Source organism: Mytilus edulis, chromosome 5 (genome assembly GCF_963676685.1).
Source record: "Mytilus edulis chromosome 5, xbMytEdul2.2, whole genome shotgun sequence".
In the NCBI taxonomy this organism is placed as follows: Eukaryota; Metazoa; Mollusca; class Bivalvia; order Mytilida; family Mytilidae; genus Mytilus; species Mytilus edulis.
The window spans coordinates 30,765,746-30,787,361 of NC_092348.1; the positions used below are offsets into that span (position 1 = coordinate 30,765,746).

General features: G+C 30.9%; 1 protein-coding gene and 2 long non-coding RNA genes across 7 annotated transcripts in view; 1 reads left to right on the forward strand and 2 right to left on the reverse strand.

The window, feature by feature from the left end:
• Window positions 1-21,616, reverse strand: part of LOC139523415 (uncharacterized) — a 40,381-nt gene that overhangs the window by 1,726 nt on the left and 17,039 nt on the right. Inside the window, exons 6-8 of one of the 4 annotated variants that reach the window (XM_071317442.1) lie at window positions 5,121-5,174; window positions 4,125-4,238; window positions 3,099-3,159 (exon numbers count right to left, since the gene is read on the reverse strand). In XM_071317442.1, coding sequence (XP_071173543.1) covers window positions 3,143-3,159; window positions 4,125-4,238; window positions 5,121-5,174 — 185 coding nt within the window. In that variant the 3' untranslated portion in view covers window positions 3,099-3,142. Of the gene's footprint in view, window positions 1-3,098; window positions 3,160-4,124; window positions 4,239-5,120; window positions 5,175-21,616 lie in introns of those variants that run through there. The other 3 variants (XM_071317441.1, XM_071317444.1, XM_071317443.1) reach the window with 3 other exon arrangements.
• Window positions 8,161-11,222, reverse strand: LOC139522361 (uncharacterized). 2 transcript variants are annotated; one of them, XR_011664396.1, is made up of 3 exons: window positions 11,107-11,222; window positions 8,995-9,082; window positions 8,161-8,368 (listed from the first exon to the last, which is right to left on the reverse strand). It is a non-coding gene; the product is annotated as an uncharacterized lncRNA (long non-coding RNA). The 2 variants fall into 2 exon arrangements; XR_011664397.1 differs by having other exon boundaries at window positions 11,128-11,219.
• LOC139523414 (uncharacterized) lies at window positions 15,388-21,395 on the forward strand. The gene is made up of 3 exons (XR_011664610.1): window positions 15,388-15,538; window positions 18,807-18,900; window positions 20,284-21,395. It is a non-coding gene; the product is annotated as an uncharacterized lncRNA (long non-coding RNA).

Genomic DNA, 21,616 nt, shown 5'->3' on the forward strand with positions numbered 1-21,616 from the left:
TTAACAACTATAGTTCACCGTACGGCCTTCAACAATGAACAAGGCCCATACCGCATAGTCAGCTACAAAAGGCCCCGATAAGACAATGTAAAACATTCAAACGAGAAAACTAACGGCCTTATTTATGTAAAAAAATGAAAGAAAAAAACAAATATGTAACACATAAACAACCGACAACCACTGAATTACAGGCTCCTGAATTGGGACAGGCACATACATAAATAATGTGGCGGGGTTAAACATATTAGCGGGATCCCAACCCTCCCCTAACCTGGGACAGTGGTATAACAGTACAATAAACAACGAACTATAAAATCATTTGAAAAAGGCTCAAACTCATCAGATGGACAAACATACAAGTAGACGTGGCCGAGTACTTATACATCCTGACACAAAAAGACACAATGAACAGATCTGAGAGTACTCGCAGTTATCTGACAGCTAGTCCAAAGCCACTAATAACTAATTAAAAATCATGCATTTAAGTACTAAATACTTTTTAAAATATACTGCTTAAATCGACACTAGGGACCATCTTGACCGTGTTTTACGGTATTAATGATTCTTATTGTTGAAGACCCTCAAGCATCTTTCAAGATAAAGAACAGGAATAAAAACTTTGATTATTGAGCATTTGTATTTTTCTATGCATTGATAATCTGTGGGATAAGGCCCGTGCACGTTTACTCCATATTTCTTTATTTTCTGTTTAAGGGTCTGAACACGACTTAATGCAAGTTTAACAGGGCTTCAATGTAAAAGGTCATATAGCAATATACATTGGGTTTTTTTTTTCAAATTATTTGATACCAGGAATTGGGTGACCTTACTTTAATTTAAACCATGTCAGCTATCTAGTCTTATCTGCAAAAAAAACCCCAGTTTTTTATTCTTTGAAATCAAATTCAATTCCCCATGAAGGAACGACCATTTTTATTATGTGTCCAGTCATCAGTAGCATCGTATAGTCTTAAAATATTTTCGCATACTATCTGGACATCAATGGACATGCAACATCGCAAAATCTGACGTTTACAAATGAAAGTCAACACGCAGACTATAGTAATACAGTATTGGACAATAAATGAACAAAACATATTTTTTTCTAACTTTTTTTTAATTTTTTTTTGAAATTTCAAACATGAGGCATTTGCCTCATTTGCCTCAATGTAGTTACGGCCCTGTAAAATCCACTGAATAATCCAATTGTATGTCTTGTAATTTTGTGAAGATCCAATTGTAGAAACTGCAGTAAATCGTAGTAAATTCCACGCACCTGTGCTTGAATTTTATGAATAAAATGTCTTGACATGCGCAGTAGAACCCATGTGTCACTTGGGACGATTGTTCAATAAAAACACTATTTTTACGTGTTGGCAACTGTTTTCACATACTTCTTGTAATTCCTTTTAGTATTTGTAACAAACGTCTTCAATGTTTTCTTGATGTTAATGTTCATTATCCTCGATATTTCACATTTTGATCCGCCGGTGACACTCAAACTTTTCGCAGTGTTGTTTACGTATTGTGACTTCCGGTGGCGCTGTATATATTGTTGTATTTTAGTTACCATAGAAATTTGTTTAGTACCATGCATAAAATGTTTATTATATAAAGCGTACTTAAATTGTATATTATTGTGATTTTTGTAATTTGTTATAGAATTTCAATATTTAGTTGGACGGCAAGCGCGCGATCCAACAATTTTCCAACTTTCCAACAATCCAACATTGACGTAATTTCGACGCTTGGACGTCAGTTCTGCTCAAACTTTTGGTTCTTACAGTTGGTATTTTTATTTGCTCGCTATTTATTTTAGTCAAAATGGTTAATTTTTCTTAAAAACTTTATTTTTCTAAAGGTAAATTTGTAAAGGAAAATAGTAAAGTAAACGTTTTTAAAGTTTAAAAGGAATATTTCATTTTAGCGGACTCTTTAAAGCTTTATTTCTAGTTTATATTTTAAAGTTTGGATTATTGAAATTGTTCATTGAAGTTCATGTTTATTGTTAACGTTTGTCTTTTTGTAATAAATAGAATTAAATAGGAAAGTAGGCAGTTAAGGGATAATTTCCTAAAGGTCTGGAAATTATAATAAAGTTAAGGGATAATTTCCTAAAGGTCTGGAAATTATAATAAACAAAACAGTTTATGAATGGTATAAACTGTATTTCATTATTAGTTATTCAGGAAAGGCTCTGAAATATAACTAATAATAATAAACATTTTTTTTATGTAACTGGTGAGGTCTCAGTTACAACTTTTACAAAAATAGTTAGAAAAAGGTCTTCTGACTAAATTTACTAGAAATTAGTATTTTCTCTTAGGGTAATTTATTTTCTTATTAAGATAGCAGGACTCAGCCTTTTTATGTATTTTTCTGTCACACCAACATATTATCTCTTGAGTGTAGAGATAAGTTAATAAATATCTCTTGAGTGTAGAGATAAGTTCATAAATATCTCTTGAGTTTAGAGATAACTTACTACAGTTATTCTACTGAATAGATTCTTGTCATATCATTTAAGTCTATAATTTTAAATATAGTACTAGTCAAAATTGTTGTTTATCTGGAATTTAAATGAAAATATATGATTCTTGAGATGAATAAAATATAGAAACTTATTTACGTGACTTTTAGCAAATGCCTATACTGACCAGCTCATATCTTGTCATACTGACTTTGTTGTTTACAAACTACTCATAATATTTGAGTAAAAACTCTTGGGTCGAAGCATTTCAAGCCCCTGCCCGCTACACTATGTAAATTTATGAAGATATTTTACACAGGTGGATGTTGCCCAGGCTAAAATGGACTTTATATATTGTCTAAGCAACTGTTTTGTTTGTTCTGTCTTAGTGTAAATATTGTACATAATTATCTTCTCTATACCAATATATATAGTTTATTGATAATATAATTTATATATATATAATAAACATTTGGCATTTTGCCAGTAGAGCTGTTCATGTTTTTACGCAAGTCTAATATTAATTATTTGTTTTCCCAGCACTTCCAAGAACTTAAAAAAAAACTATAGTAGAACAAATTATACAGATATAGAAAGGGTGTTTGAAAGTTCAATAAAAGCTAAAACATTGCAAGTAACAATTTATTTTATGATTGTTTAATATAACAGCTATCATGGTGCAACTTGAGCTGAAAAAGCAAATGATAAATATCATATAAACACGTCAAATTAATATACACGCTGAAAAGTACATTTAAAAGTCACGAAATCAAATCAGCGTTAATCGGACAAACAAGAGCACTATGCGCTACAAAGTATTTGCGAAAATAGTTGGTTCACAGTATCTCTAGCAACAATTAAATAGCTCACATATGTGTATAGACAAGCATTGTTTTTTCTTCTATTAAAATTGAATTAAAACAACGATATTAACGTTTTTACCTTGCATGCAGCTGTAGTAATTAATAGCTAAGAGTAGTATTTGTCTTGTCGGTCTGTCACGTTAAACGTCTTTTACAATTTTAAAATCGTTGAAGTTTGCTGGAAATAGTTCAAACAAAACGCATATATGTTTTCTTCTCTACGGAACACCAAGTTGTGCATTTGATAAAACAATATCTAAACTGAGTTATTCAGAGTGTTTCTCAGAACATACAATTTACTTCACCATCAATGTTGGCAGGCGAAACGCGTCTTTTTTCTACACAAAGAGAATTTTTGTCAGTAAGTAATGCCTCATATATAGTAAGTTTATTTATTTCATAATTGGAAGCGCTGCACGTGGTGCGATAAATCGCATTTAAAGTTCTAATGATGCTGAAGTCGATGAATTTTTAAGGAAAAAATTTAAAAAGCTTGGCAGTATACCTAATAATTATATAATTATTATTTGTCAGCCCTGTCAAAGAGTTTTACTTATATTTCGTTTTTTTATGTTGATTGATACTAAACTGAGTTTAAAATACACTGATCTAAATTAACTAACGTGATGTTTGCTAACACGCTGTGCTAAACTAATACCGTTGGTACCTCTGAAAATTGTGCATGACACTTTATGTATAGATAAGACTATAATTGTTTATTACTCCGTGACATATGTAATTGATATTTTTAACCCGATGCCAGCATATATGGAATTTAAAAAATCTCTTACCACAAAACCTGCAAAATTTAGCACAATTTTGTTTTGCCCAGTCAGCATATGGATCAAAGCAAGCATATCGACCGTATTGTTTACAAGTACTAATCCGATCTTTACAGGTTACGGCTAAAATAAATAATAATAAGTACTTTTACTCTATTTCTAAATAAGTTTGTAGTGAAACAAATGTTCCTTCATTATGTTTATTAGTTACAAAAATGTATGTCTAATGATAAGTTCAACATTTGACCTCCCATTCGATCGCATTGTAATTTTGGCTCCTTTCAGTTTGCCATAAAATCACTGAGGCAGGCCTGTCACAACCCATGCTTGTAGTTCAGCGGTTGTCGTTGATTCATGATTATCATATTTTCTTTTTCGACAATTATATCTTAAGTTAGGGTGTAAGTTTTTAATTGGATTGATTCAAATCGGCCTTTAAGCTGATTATTCTGTATTTATTTTCTGTATTGTTGAAGGTCGTGCAACTGCATTGGCAATCATACCGACGCTCCTTTTTTTTTCTTATAAAGCATGACACTTGAATTTTGTTATTTTATCAAATCAACAATTAAAAGGGTGTTTTGTCTCTTTTTGATATTGTTCCTAAATTTGAACATACGTAATTAATTAAGGTACTATCACACTAATATTTAACCATCACATTATATACAATACGTTATTCTGATTGGCTAACTGCACTTTTGCGTTATTCATTAAATAACTTCATTACACAATGACATTTATCGTTCATGGTGACACGAGGTTCCATAATAAAGTGCACAGGTAAATTAAATAATAACTTTATAAAAATCGTGTTTTTATGATCGTAGTTAAAAAATGTAGTCATAGGTATGTAAAAGCGTTGACCGTGCGCACATTGTTAGAATGAAGAACTTCTAAAAAATGTACTTCGGTCAACGCTTTCACATCCGAAAGAATTTACAAAAAGAAGCATTCAATTCTTAAATAAAGATAGAATTTAAAGTCTATTTTATTTTTACATACTGGAGGCTGTTCCAACGACTGTATTTGTTTTACTGCTTGTACTGCCTACACTGCCTATTAAAAAGCATATATAACACAAATAAAGTAAACTTTCGATACACTGAATCGAAGACAGCTTCATCCGAGTATTTTACTTTGAATTAATACTACAAATCATCCTACAATAGTCGATGAATGAAACGTCACCTGTTTATCTACGGTGCATATTTGTGTTGATTGATATTTTGACATGGATACTGTAACAATATATTTTTAATATATAGCCGGAGACTGTCACTCTGTCGACGCACCGGTCTCTCTAATTGGGATGTCTTGTTATTACTTCTGTTTTTTTGTTACCTTGCGTTGCCCGTAGGTTATTTTTTTAGTACGAAATTTAGAATAACATATTGGTAACTTTTACTTATCTAACAGATACATTTCTATAATGCCTGCGTTTCTCGCTAAATTATTTCTATAACATTATAAGAACCTTAGAAACAAAAATTTAATCATATACAGCTTTTTTTACATTTTGAATTAATGTTCACTTATTGCTTTTTTTACTCTCAATAATTCCTTGAAGGAGCATTTATAGCTTTAAATAAACAAATACATGAAACTTAAATGATTTTGTTATCAAACATTGATAAAAGTTGAAATATTGAAATAATAATTCGCTTTTATTAGTCAGTAATAGCATAATAAAAGATCTCGCTGAGTTTAATTGGGTTTGAGACCTTATAGCTTGAACATCAATAAAAAAATCTAAATTCCAAAATGAGACAAGGGATCCACAAGAAAGAACCATTTCGTTTGATGATTCGACCAACACAATACAATTCCTTTAAAGGTAAAACAATCATATTCGTATTTGCTTAATCTTTAAAATGGAATCAAACAGACCAAAAACTAAATTATTTATCGCCCTACAACACGTGAATGTTGGTCAAATCGCTACCTGTTGGATACATGTATCTTGCTTGTGTATAACATGACACATTTGTCTTGGATTAACACGAAATCTGCTACTTTATTCCGATTCTATTCAATGTTATTGTTTTCTATGGAAGGTTTGTTATTCCGATAAATATTTAAGTATTTTATCATCAAAATCAAATGAGTTTGGTTTATTTTAGCTGTAATGAACTTTTCAGTTTATGCCTTTTGTAAATGTTTTTTATTGATAACATTTACTTACATTTTGTGGACATGAACCGTTATTAAATGTCAATGCCTATTCAAAAATATTTTTATCTACCAACAAGTAAGGAATATGACAGTTCTTGTCCATTCGTTTTTGATGCGTTTTGTTATTTGATTTAGCCTTGTGATTATGGAACACTGTGCGGGACAAATTTGCTATTCCGGTATCGGCAAATCTGACTTTGTCGGTTTACAAGATATCAAAAAAAAAATTTGCCCAGTGATAGATTATTGAAAAACTGAAAAAATGCCATATGTCCCAACTTGTCACTGTTGTCACTCTTGTCACTGCAGCTGATTAAAAGTACATTTCCCATGGGAAATTTGATAATTCCCATGGGAATATTAGAATTTCCCATGGGAACATTGGAAGTTCCCATGGGAAAAAATACTTTTCCCATGGGAAGTTTAGAGTTCCCATAGGAACTTTAAAGTTCCCATGGGAAAAGATGAATACAAAAAGTTCCCATGGGAATTAATTCTTCCCATGGGAACTAATTTTCTTCCCATGGGAACATTTTTTCTTCCCATGGGAACAATATTTCTTCCCATGAGGACAAATCTTCTTCCCATGGGAACAATTTTTCTTCCCATGGGAACAATTTTTTTTCACATAGGAACAATTTTTCTTCCCATGGGAACATACTATATTACAATACAAACATTATTTTTCATTTGAATTTTTTTCTTCAGAAAAATTACAATTTGTTGCAAATACTGGATATATGAGAATAAAAGAGAATATACTTCTGCCTTAGCTGGATTGAAAGCTGTAGGGCATAACACATTTTTGGAACCTTGTAAAACATCTCAGAAAAGCAGATTTGTCTCCGGGACAAGTTTGCAATTCCGCTGAGTGCAAAAGTTGTTCACCTTAATTTTTGGAATAAATGAAGTTGATAACTTGGTTGGTATAGGTTCCCTGATATTTGTCCTAAATTTTTTTGGCTCTAGCACCACTGTTAAAAAAGTTATGCCCCTTTTTTCAACAATTTCCTTAGAGGAATAGTTGTTTTCCTCAAGGGTAAGCAAATTTCCCTAAAGGAAAAAGATTTTTCCTCAAAGGGAAATTGTTTTTTTCTCAAGGGAAATTGTTTATTCAAGGGAAAAAGATTTCCTTCAAGACAACAAATTTCCTCTCAGGAAATCATTGTTCTTCAAATTTCCTCTAAGGAAATTTGTGAACATCAAATTTCCCTTATTTGTTCTTGTTAAACATTTCTTCTCTATACCATGTATACAAACAGTATGAATATAATTATTACAAGACTGTATAGTTGATGCAAATGATATTCAAAACTTTCATAAATGTTTGACTCAACATTTTAATGACATTGAAAATTGATAAAGTCTGACTGTTTAGATCTAGGTATTGTTCATACTTTTTATAAAATTTAACTATGATTTATAAAAAAAAATTGTAGCAAATGATTCTGTTTTCTTTGTAATTGTTTCAATGCAATACATTAATAAGCAACCAATTTGAATGTCATACCATTTGTGGTGTTCTAAAGAATTTGTTTATATATTTGCAGATTAAATAATAAAATATATACTTTTCGTGTTATTTTAAATTAAAATTGTCTTCTGTTTCAGCTTGTGTACAGTTATTCAATCCACTATGTAAGAATTCAGTGAATACATTATTCCATTCACATAACATTTTCCTTCAATTCTAAGAAAAAACATTTTTGCAAATTGTTCTTCAATGATCTTCTTCCGTATATTTGATATGAGGGAGCAATGTAAATGAGTGGATAAAACTGGTGTTCCTTTTTTCAACAACAAAATAGTATTTGTTCTGCATTCTCCTTTCTTTCGAATAATATATATAATATGTTGTTGCTTTTATGCAATAGTGTTTTTGTGTATCTATGATAGAACTCCATTTTGTTTATGGGCATTATCATGTGATAATGATGAAATTTCCTGTTTCTTTTTTGCAGGAAAGCACACATTCCAGTTCAAATTAATCCAATTATGCACTTTGTAAATAAATTTCAACTTTAAGTTTCCTCTTCAGTAATGACCTATTGATCATGAAAACCAAGATGTCTGATCACCTATAAATACACAAAATAAACAAATAAAATGTTATAAATGGAGAGAGAAACAGCAATAAATGTTTTTCATATGTATCTTTCTTTATTAAAATTCATTAAGTAAACTTGAACCTTGGGAAAAATAATTAGCTGTGATGTAGACTAGAAAGTATAAAACGCAAAATAAAGTATTCACGAAAAATTAGTTGATTTACATTAGTCCAGTCTGTGTTTGCAGGAAATTTACATCATAGGTTGCCATATTCCTATTGTGCCTGTCCAAAGTTCAGAGCCTGTAGTTTTTGTAAGTTTAGTCTGACCCTAAATTTAGTGGTTGTTGTTGTTGTTTCATACCGGTTATATTTATTTTTTGTAATTTATTTTGTAATAAACTAGGCAATTAGTTTTACAGTTTGGACATGTTGGATTGTTTCAATTTTTCATCTTTGGGTCTTTTATAGCTGCCTACTTTGACTATAGGGTATGGATTTTCTCATTATTGAAGGTCGTCACAGGCCTACAATTGCTTTCTTAAAGCCATGATAGTTTTCATATTTAATATACCACATCTTTTAATTTTTATAGTAATCATGATTATCATCTTTCAAGTTCAACAACTTTAAAAAAAAAAATAAAAGTGGCCTTACCATTTAGGTTTAGTTTGCTTCTGCAAATTTTAAATTGCCTATCATTTCTGCTGTTTATAATTTCTCTGTATCTTCTATAGTTCTTGTCCTATACATAAAAGAGTAAAAGTTATTATTTAATGGCATCTTGCATCAATATTTTTTTTTGCTGTTTAATGTACATGATGTATATTAATGTGTGTTTAATAAGAAGAGTGCACACGCTGAAATGTCTCGTCTTCTTTTACTAATCATTGATAATATGTTGATAGTCCTAAGAATAAAGCTTTATCACAACTGTCACATAAACTTAACATTAACCAAGATAAATAAATAAAGACTAATGAACCATGAGAATGAGGTCAATGTCAGATGAACCATGCCAAGCAGACATATACAGCTAACAATGCTTCAATGCAACAATTATAGTTGACCTATTACTTATAGTTTAAGAAAAATAGACCAAATCACAAAAACACTGATCAATGAACCGTGAAAATGAGATCAAGGTCAAATAAAACCTGCGCCACTGACCATGCTGACATATAGATCATAAAATATTTCTATACACCAAATACAGTTGACCTATGGCTTATAGTATTTATTAGATAAAGACCAAAACTCAAAAACTTAACTTTGACCACTGAACCATGAAAATGAGGTCAAGGTCAGATGACATCATCCCACTAGACATGTACACCTTACAATCATTTCATACAACAAATATAGTAGACCTATTGCATAAAGTATGAGAAAAACAGACCAAAACACAAAAACTTAACTATAACCACTGAACCATGAAAATTGTCATAAATAGCATAGACACCTCTTAGTTTTGAGAACAACATGCGTTAATTGTGCAAGTATAATCATTGATAAATCATGCACAGGATTGACTTTTTTAACAAAGCCTATATATTGAAATTTTCTGAAAATATTGCATGCATTTATTAATATGACCAATTTCAAGAAATGTGCAAAGATGTGAGATGATTTATATAATTGTAATTTCAGGAGGCCTTTGTGACCTTTGTATGATTTTTATTTTAGTTTCTTTTTTTATATCGAAGAGTTTAATTTGACGTCCATTATCACTCAACTAGTATACATTTTTGTTTAATGGCAAGCTAAAGCATGCCTCACAGGCAGGGATCCAGGAGGGTCTGAGGGTTGGACATGTTGGAACCCCCTTTCTTCATTGTTCTTTATTGGACGATCAATGCATTTGAATTTTAAAATTAACACCATTCGAACGTAAATATATTTCAAAACTAAGACGCTGCAATGTAAAATCCCAGTAGAGCTGGGAAGATGGTAATAAGTCATTCCAAAAGAAAAAAGGACATGCAATCTGTGTTTAACTGCAATTGGCAATGAATTCCATTATTTATTTGAATGCAATTCTTTATTAGTTAAAAAATATCAGAAATCAGCATATTCCAGAGTACTATGTGAAATATCAGAATTAAGCAAAAATGAAAGGACTAACTGTCATTGACAAATATTAACTTATTACTTAAAAATGTGTCTATATATAATTCATTTCAAAGTTAACTAAAATATTATAATGTTAAAATATGATATAAAGTAACTTTCCATATATATTTTATTTCTAAGTTGTTTTATTTATTTTTTTAATTGTATGTGATTGTATTTGGTAATTTACCTCTTAATTGTTTCACATGTCAATGTGACGGAGTGTTTTTCAAATAAAGCAGATTGTATTGTATTGTATTGAATGGGGACATGTAGTTGGACCCCCCCCCCCCCCATTTGTCTTTGGTTAGGAACCCCTCCTCGGGTTGTGGGATTTTCTCGTTGCATTGAAGACCCATTGGTGCCCCTTGGCTGTTATCTGCTCTTTGGTCTTTTGATACATTCCCCATTTACATTTCGATTTTATATTCAGTTCTATTATAAGTATTAGACTTCTTGTTGATTTGGTTTCACATTTCGGCTTCGTCAGAGGAAAGCGTTCCAGAATTAAAATAGCCTTGCAAGACGTCATAATTATTTGGACTAGATTTTCACCACCATCAACATTGTAAAGCTTGTTTCACTGTGGAAGAAATTAGTTTGGCGCGTTTACAAAAATACAATTGTCTGTGCTGACAGGGGAGTGTGTGTGCATACCATTATTTAAATTTTCTAAACCTTCTTTTTCAATATTTTGTGCATTTCTTGGTAATATACGGTCAGACCTCGAGTGCTGCTTTACAAAAACGATCAACTTACAAGTAATGTAGGGGAAGGAAACTAGCTAAAAAGACCAAAAATAAGCCACAACTAATGGGGTCTCATTGGGGGTTTTGTTCACGGATCTCGCATATAGTTACTATTTATTTTTTTTAGATTCCCGCATCCCGCTTACACTATGTCAGTAAACAATTCTAATATTTTTGTAATTTCCTATGTCCCGCTAAACTTCATTTTCAGTTTTCACGGCACAAAATTTTGACTATTAGTGACACTAAGTACTGTGGTATTTTACCAATAGTAAAGCCATATATTTCGCAAAGGAATTCTTAATGGCGCTGACTAAGAAGAAAGTTTTTGCATTAAAATAAGGACATTAAAACGATGTTTTAAGATCACAGAGAATATGGAGGATATGATTAAATACCTCATATCTGTAAAGTTAGGTATCAATAGATATTGTAATTTTGAAGTTAAATGACTTTTTAATCAACGCGTGCCACTCGGCACGTGACCAACGGCTTATTGCAAATTCACTAATCATCATGTTCAATCAACCTAATCCAATACACAATTGTCTTTTTATCGTTACTTATAGATTAATTAATGGTTGTTGTTGAATAAACCTAACGGTTTAGCGTGGTAAAATTTCAAGTTTATGAAAGAAAAATAAAAAAAAATGAATTTTGTGTTTTAAAACTTTGCCTTTGTTATATTTTGTTTTTAAGGAAATTGCTATGCAAGCTTTTATTAAAATTAAAGAACCCTATTTTTAGATACAAATTGAGACAAAAATGCTTTTGAGATTTCGTTTCCTTGTTAACAACACAAGAGTTTACATATATATTATCATTATACCTTGAATGAAAGACATATGCATGAGTGTATGTGGTGTCCGTGGGGTTCTTCAAAATCCGATTACAGAAGTAATATAGAAAAACTCCAAGAGGTAAAATTATATTACGTTTTAAAAAGAGACTATAAATCATAACTGTCTCCTATGAACAATAACTTTAAAACTGATGTCAATGCTTTTTTTTAACAATTCATCTTTATTTCAACAATTGAAGATGAATACCATTTTATTTTATAATGTAATAAGCATCTTGATGTAAGAAATATAATTCACAATGTGCAGGCGCGAATCTAGAGCTTGAAGCGGAGGTTTGGGGGAGGGGGTACGTGATAAATGTTTAGAATACTAGAGAAGTTTTCTTGTTATATAAAACCATATTTTTTTCAATAAATGGCAAACTTTTTGTTCATCCGGCATATGGTTACTCTAAATAAACTTTAGATTAGTTTAATTATTTGATTACAGATCGTATCTACCCGTTTTGCAATTGCTGTATCACCCTAAGTTAGGCTAATAATGATATGTATAATAAATTATCTTACCTCCTATACATTTCCATCCTCTAATTATCAAGTTACCCTCTGGCCAATGTAATTATGACTTGTGTATATTTAAAGAAGTTTCTATATATATCTTTATTCTCATAAAGCAAATGCATTACATCGGTACAGAGATAACAAATACAACAATAAATATTTACAATATGTACAAAACAAGCGAGAGAGGTTACAAAAGTTACAAGCCAGGAGTACATCACGGGCCGACAAACACAAGTATTTATATTTTCTATAAAAAAAAAAACCAAAGCTTCTTCAGAACTGGTTTTCTTGTACTTGACATAAGTTCAGAGAATTTAACTGTATTTTGCCGTTTTGTAAAATATGCAGTTAAAAACTCTTTTCGTTTTTGATTGAAAAATTTGCATTCAAATATAAAATGATATTCGTCACCTATTTGTCGATTGTTACATAGACTGCAAAAGCGGTTTTCTCTGATTACGTTTTGCCATCTTCCTGTTTAAATCGGCAACTTAGTATTAGCAAGGATTTAATTACTATACAAATCCTTGGTATTAGTCGTTTGAAATCGACAAAAAAAAAATAGCGTCTTTGAAGTCCAAAATATTAAAATATTCTTCAATTCCAAGTTTTTCTTAAAAATTTTGTAGTTTATACCTTTTGACGAATTTTGAATGAGGGAATTCCAGTTCTGAATATATTGATCTAGCAATCTTTGCTTTATGACAGTTTTTAACCATTCTTTATTAACAAAATTTTGTGACTCCCATATGTTTGAGAAACCACAATCTTGAAATATTTTTTGTATAAACAAGATCCATTTTATCTGGTTATTATGTAGCGACAACGTGTCACCCTATTCAATATATAGTAAAGATAACATTAAAAAATATTTTAAGATTTTCAAGCGATGTGGTTGGGTGTCACGTTGACAAGGGGGGGGGGGGGGGGGGGCTGGGTTCACCTTAATTATGATTAAAACATGTTTTTTGTACTGCTTCTTATTAACAGAAACTAAAATCTCATTAAAAATGAAAAATCAGAATATATTTTAATATAAAATTTGTAGAACAGAAGTTAAGTATCCCATAAAACACCATGAATCATTATACATGCAGAGACAAAAGCAGCAAAGATATAGTCAATAGAATCTATTTGCATTTGCCTATGTTCTATCCTTATAAAACCTTGCTGTGGGGCATGGTCTCCGACATCAGAAAAATGAATGAAGTATTGGCAACTGGACGTTGTAGCAACCAAATATAAATCCTCACTTTTCCGTGAAGTGTTCACAATTATTTGTCTTTTTAAAATTAAAAGGATTAAAAATTCCCAAACTGAAAAGAGTTGAAAATACTTTATTACTTTAGAAGTAAAAATTATAACAGACAGAATAAATACGGCAGAAACAAACAAATGGGAAAAAAATAGAGAACAATTTGAAATACCATATATACATGTTTAAACAGTATACTAGCAGATTATGAACGGGTCAAGGTTGAGCGAATGTGAATTTCTACCTATTACGCTATTTTAAAAGGTGACAATCACTTTTTTGAGGCACGTGTCGAATACACATTAGATAACTTTCTAATTAAAAAAGATATAATTGTAAAATTTAAAATTATGAATTTTTACAAAGTCTATTTTTATATGCCATGTCCTTTGTAACAGTTGTATCATTCCATCAGGTCCTTAGTGCACAATTTTGTTCTTAGTGCACTAAGGAGGTCCTTTGCGGTATTACTACGGACCCCATATATTTGAAGCTGTTCAAAATACTGTACATTATAGGTACGTGTATCAGATTGAACAATAATTGTCATATATATAAAAAGAATAAGTAATCTGGTATGAAATATGTCCACTGGAACGACCGTGCAAGTGCTATATATATATTATAGCCAGTCAAGGTCGTTAAAAACTTCCATTTGTTGTTGTCTACTGAAAATAAGCTCTTGAATACACGAATCCCCGTTTTATTAATGCCAAATTTATTTGTTAGTATTTCTTATTCTTTTTCTTATGATTTTATCATATTTTTTTTGTGAAATTTTCTGTGTGGTTGAACATGAAATTGCCTCCGATGCTACAAAGAAAATTTGTTTAATGTCAAATGTTGGAATATATGCTAAGTATTACACGTGGACAGGATGTTCCCCAAAAAATAAGTTATACACACCCCGAGGGTACACGCTAGTGTCATATGGAAAATTACTGGGTCACCTGTAAGATGGTAATCAGCCATGCAACTAATCAGGTTACTTAGCTGACCATGTCACTTCAATTTAAAGTTTATCGGTAGATCAAAATGATAAATTCGTTTTAATTAAACATTTCAGATCTAAAGGATTTATCATTATAATGAAGTGAAATAATTAAACCATATCGTATTATTTCTCAAAAGATTATTTATTTTCATTTTTTTTTTTATCTATGCCGGGAAAGAATTGAAAACTGTATTTATAATTTTTAAATTTATGTTATAAAAAATCCGTGTAGGTCTCATGAAATGGAACCCACACATGCCTACTTAAGATTTATAAAGGAGTAGGTTCAGTAAGACCCCTTTTCGGCCCCAAAATATAGCAGTTTCACTAAATTGTATAGTACTAGAACCGAACACCTGTTTTGGGATATATATACATATAGTTAATTTACCGTAAATAACTGCGAGAAAATGAATAATACACAAGTTGATAATTGTCTCTTCTCTGCTTATTAATTTGCATGCAATATTTTCTCTGATTTACTTGTGAGATCACCGACACTAATAATAATTACCTAAAAAAAAAGGTGCTCCGTACTGGGAAGATCATATCGGATCCTATCAATTTATTGGTTCCATTCCCCCAATTAAATGAGTCTACACGTCTCCTTAGAAAAAATGCCTTGCAATGCGTCTGGACTACTAAGTACTTCCATATAATTTCGAAAACAGATAATAATCTATTTCACTGGATGAGATTGGGCTGACGGATTTTTAAATGGAAATGTATTAATTTTTATTTATAGCACAAGTTTTTACAAGGCAAGATTATTCACCCTTTTCGCCCTACAAATCAAATGGTTGCCTCCTTACACCTACACGAGCTAAAACATATCGGGGCTTTCTCCTTTATAAGAAATCTCTGTTTTCAGGCATAGGCTCATATAAATTTGCCTTTTGAAGAACTGAAATAAATATGAAACAGCTAATGAGTTTTCAGATGCTTTACATTAAAATACATCATGTACATACATGTGACATACACAATTATATATAAATGTAGAATCAAATCTTGATAAATGTATGTAGTTGAAATTGTTAGCTTTAAACATTAAAAAAATGAACTCCCAAAGTTTAAACACAATTAAGAATGACCATGTACATGATGTAGTCTGTAATGTATGCCATTGCCATGAAGCTAGATCATTGTAGGTAAACTGTCATCTATTCCCTTAAATCTTTGTCCCCAGTCACCCCAAGTTTGATTTAAATTTATAGGCAAGTATATATCTACTCTATTAGGTCTCTAGTTTGGATAGTGTATAACTTGCAAATTAAAATCATACTACTTCCAAATTTCTTTCTTTAAAATATTATGGATGAAATAGCAAGTAAAGGATGAAATTAAATTGGATGAAATGTGTTAATTTTTTTGGGTAAAGTCATGAAAGTAGTATGTCTGAAGTTGTCAAACTTAATTATAGACCCTTCAGGGGCGGATCCAGTCATTTTAAAAAGGGGTTTCCTAACCCAGGACAAAAAGGGGGGGGGATAATTACATGTCCCCATTCAAATGCATTGATAGTCCAAAAAAGGGGGGTCTTTGACACATTCCCCATTCCCATTCTCTATTTATCATGTAGTCGTCGTAGTCCGAAGACACTTGGTTTTCCCATAATTACTTTTAGTATAAGTTAACAGAAATCTATGAAACTCAAACACAGGGTTTGTGACCAGAGTTTTTGTCCAGAGTTTAGGAATTACATGAATTAGGGGCCAAAAGGGGCCAATATTAAACTTTTGTTTGATTTTATAGAAAATTGAATTATTAGGGTTCTTTGACTTTAAGCATGAATTATCTTTGAAATTCCTAGATGACAATACACTAGATTCTAGTAACTAAATTCATCTGAAATTTTTAAGAACTATTCCTTAACATTTTGCGTAATACTCCTCGTTTTATAGCATGCAAAAACTAAAGTAATGTTTCATCTGATTAATCTGTAAAAGCAAGCGAGAGCTGAAATTGTTTTCATTGGACCACGCTTTATTATAAATATCTTTGAATCTACTTTCAACTTTTTTTACCTTCAGTATGACTTGTGTAAATTTATACCTCAAATTATTATTTTTTTGATAAATTGCAAGCTATCATTGCATGAGGCGAATGTCATGTCACACCTTCAATAAATATAGGAAGATGCGGTGTTAGTGCCAATGAGACAACTCTCCATCCAAACAACAATTTAAAAAAGTAAATCATTATAGGTCAATGTACGGCCTTCAACACGGAGCCTTGGCTCACACCGAACAACAAGTTATAAAGGGCCCCAAAATTACTAGTGTAAAACCATTCAAACTGGAAAACCAACGGTCTAATCTATATAAAAAAAACGAGAAACAAGAAACAAAACAAACGACAACTACTGTACATCAGATTCCTGACTTAGGACAGGTGGAAACATTAGCACATATTGAGGTTAATAACATCTGTTGCAATAATAGAAGCATACTTTTAGTTTTCAAATTTGTACAAGTTAAAACCATTTTTAAGCAATATTTTGTACAGGTTATAACATGTACGAGGGAGTTTTGTACATGTTATAACTTGTATTTTTGCATTATACAAGTTATAACATGTACAATATTTTCGTACATGTTATAACCTGTACAAAATCGCAACTTGTACACGACATATATATATATTCCAAATCTAACTGTGTATTTAGATTCCTAAATTTTTGGTCCTGTTTAAATTGGTCTATCTTAAGGTTCAAAGGGTCCAAAATTAAACTTATTTTGATTTTAATAATATTTAAATTCTTGGTGTTCTTTAATCATGTTAATATGCTGAATCTGAATATTTACTTAGATTTTTAGTATGGGCCCAAATTTCAAGTTGGTCCAAATTGGGGTCCAATATTTTACTTTGTTTGATTTAAAAAAAAATGAATATATGGGGTTCTTTGATATGCTGAATCTAACCATTCATTTAGATTTTTGATATTTTGGCCCGTTATCAAATTGGTCCACATTGAGATCTAAAGGGTCCAAAAATGAACTTTATTTGATTTCATCAAATAATGAATTATTTGGGTTCTTTGATCATGTTGATATGCTACATCTAAACATGTATTAAGATTTTTAATATTGGACCATTTTAGAGGTTAATTGTCAATTTAAAATTTTTAAGTACTTGGACCACATTCATTCAATGTCAGAAACCTATGCTGCATCAACTATTGAATCACAATCCAAATTTACAATTCAGAGTTGTATCCATAAAATTGAGAATGGAAATGGGGAATTTGTCTAATAGACAACAACCCGACCAAATAAAAAAGCAACAGCAGAAGGTCACCAACAGGTCTTCAATGTAGCGAGAAATTCCTGCACCCGGAAGCGTCCTTCAGCTGGCCCCTAAACAAATATATACTAGTTCAGTGATAATGAACGCCATACTAATTTCCAAAGTGTACACAAGAAACTAAAATTAAAATAAAACAAGACTAACAAAGGCCAGAGGCTCCTGACTTGGGACAGGCGCAAAATGCGGCAGGGTTAAACATGTTTGTGAGATCTCAACCTCCCCCTATACCTCTAACCAATGTAGAACAGTTTGAATTGAATGTTGTGTCCATACTTGCTCCAACTGTTCAGGGTTTAAAGTGTACGTTTGTATCAAGCTGAGCCATGCATAGCATTCTTATTGGTTATTTATATATATTAATTTGAAATTTTGACGAGTGAGACACATACAGATTATACTGTAAACAATATTTCAGAGTTTAACGTAGTCAAGCAAAACAAATCATAGAAGAATAGTTGAATCATGTTTTTGTTGTCCAATGAAAAATTAGTACGAACACCAAGAAAAAGTATGGGAATGTTTGTTTTTTAAACTATTGACCAGGGTGAAAGTCTTTGAAAGTCATGACTGACAAAAAGTTTGTGAAATGAAATAGCACAAATATTCCATTCTTATTAAATATTATTGTATATAAAGAAAATACTGATGTTTAATAATAGTTTTTACCCTTTTTATGTTTTATAGGACAAGAAATATAGAAAAATAATGAAAAATATAAACAGTTTCAATAGAAATGAGCGACAAAACAAGATAAACAGAATACAACAAGGCCTAAATGGTAAGACCACTTCTATATACTGTAAATTCAGAAATTATTGCTTGCATTTATTATTGTGATTTTTCAGGGAATGGACAACTTATTGTGATTACAAAAAAAATCTGCATCAATTATATATACATGATATATATATGTTTCTGTTATCAAAATATGATTTCTTATTTTTGCGATACTCACCCAGTCACATTAATCGCATTACTAAAAACCTCTGGATAATTTCTAAATTACAGTAATAAACATGATAAAAGTAATTGCCTTTGAATGATGACTCTTATAAAAATAAGAAGATGTGGTAATGAGTGACTTATCCACCAGAGTTCAAAGAAGTGGATGCAAGAAATTAAAGGCCAATGATGGGCTGGCCTTCAATAATGAGACAACACTTCCTTTATAGGTCAGCCAATAAAGATCCCAACATGAAAAGATTTAAACAATCCAATTTAGTTCAACATGTTCAAAAACAATAACAATTAATAAAAAAATATCATGTCTGTGAGCACTCAACCTCTTACCTGACCATAATATAGGACATTTGTTCAAATAACACAACATATGAACATTCTATAACAACTTTTGCAAGTGGCTAAACTTTAAATATCACTACAAGGCACTAAACAACGAATATTAAATCTTGGACACAAAGCACTGAAATTAGAGAACTCATATAAAGCATGACAAGTAAGAATATCAAATGAAAGTTTCTCAAATGTTAAAGTCATATGAAACGAGTGAGTGATGAAAAATAAAGTTTGTCCAACTTTTGAACCAATGCATGTGTACATCATAAACTTAGTCCTCTGTGCACGATTTTATCATTATTTTCACAAGTATATCATATAAATCGTCAATTTTTTTTTCTCTCTGTTTGTTATGATTTAACAAATAATGCTGCTCATTAAATGCCGTGTTTTGAAGCTGAGTTTTACCGATTGTCACCTTATAGTAAACAAATCACAAAAAGCATGGGTATTGAGCACATGTTTAACATGTATAATCAGCTATTTGTTTATTTCAATGACAGATCCATGCGTATTGTGGTCACTGGATTTTTACAAGGAGGGTTACGCTCGGGTCACTATGTATATGGAAAATATGTATCGGTGAATTGCTTCCTGGAAGCAAGCAATTAAAAATAAGTAAACTTCTTCTAAATGTGGACAAATTAAAGAATTTTCCTCAGAAAAAAGTATATGTACTTAAGTTGCATAATGAAAACTATCCATTTAGTTATAAAAAACATAATTATTATACATATTTTTTTTTTATTTGAGGTTTTTTATGACTTTAATTAAAACATGATAAAATAAGCTTATTTATATTGCTGTTTTTTTTTTTCTCCATTTATCATGTTTATAACTTTTTTTTTATTTTGTGTATTTATAGGTCAGATATCTTGGTTTTTATGATCATCGTCAGGTCCTGCAAGTCTATACTGAAGAGGAAACTTATTTGTTAATACTTTTCTACATAATGTGCTAATTGGATTAATTAATGTGAATTGAACTCAATTGTGTGTTTTTCTGGAAAAAGAAATAGAAAAAATTCTACAAAATTGCTATAAACAAAATGGAGTACTATCAAAGATGCACAAGAACACAATGGTGTAAAATGTAACAACCTACATATTCACTGATGGATTATGGAGAAATTAAGAAAAAAAATAGTATCTTTGTCATGTTTGTTGTCGAAATAAACACATGCGTTATCCATTCATGTACATAATATTATGTACATGGCTCTCCATCATATCAAATATACAGAGAAGATGTTTGAAGAACAAGTTGCCAAAATTTATTCAACCAATTGAAGGAAGATGTCTTGTGGATGGAATTATTTATGCACTGAACTGTTATGTAGGGGGTAGAATAATTATACACAGCAGCTGAAACAGAAGACAAGTTAATTTGACATGAAAAGTGTTTATTTTATATAATCTTTTGTATCAACATGATCAATAATTCAGTCTAGGAGAAAATATATTGATACTATTTGTCAATGTTTGTACTGTTATGAAATTTTTATAGAGGAAAAACATTTCCTTAAGGGAAATTTGATGTTCAGAAATTTCCTTAGGGGAAATTTGAAGAACAATGATTTCCTTAGAGGAAATTTCCTCAAAGGAAAATTTGAAGCGGCAAATTTCCTCAAAAGAAAAAGAATTTCCTCAAAGGAAATAATTATGCAGCAAATTCCCTAAGGGAAATCTTTTTCCCTTGAGGAAAACTCTTTTTCCTCTGAGGAAATTGTTGAAAAAAGGGGCATAACTTTTTCAACAGTGGTGCTAGAGCGAAACATTTTTAGGACAAATATCAGAGAACCAATACCAATCAAGTTATCAACTTCATTTTTACTTAAACTCCAAAAATTAAGTGACAACATTTGCACTCAGCGGAATTGCAAACTTGTCCTGGATACTGTTAATATTCTTATACAAGACCTGTTTATTTTCTCTTGCTTATGATCTTAGATATATTATTAATGCTGTATGTTTATCCTTATGACCTTAGATATTATTGCTGTATGTTGATTGTCACTTGCTTATGACCTTAGATATATTATTGCTGCATGTTTATGCTTATGACCTTAGATATACTATTGCTGTATGTTGATTGTCTTTTGCTTATGACCTTAGATATACTATTGCTGTATGTTGATTGTCTTTTGCTTATGACCTTAGATATACAATGTATAATATTGCTGCATGTTTATGCTTATG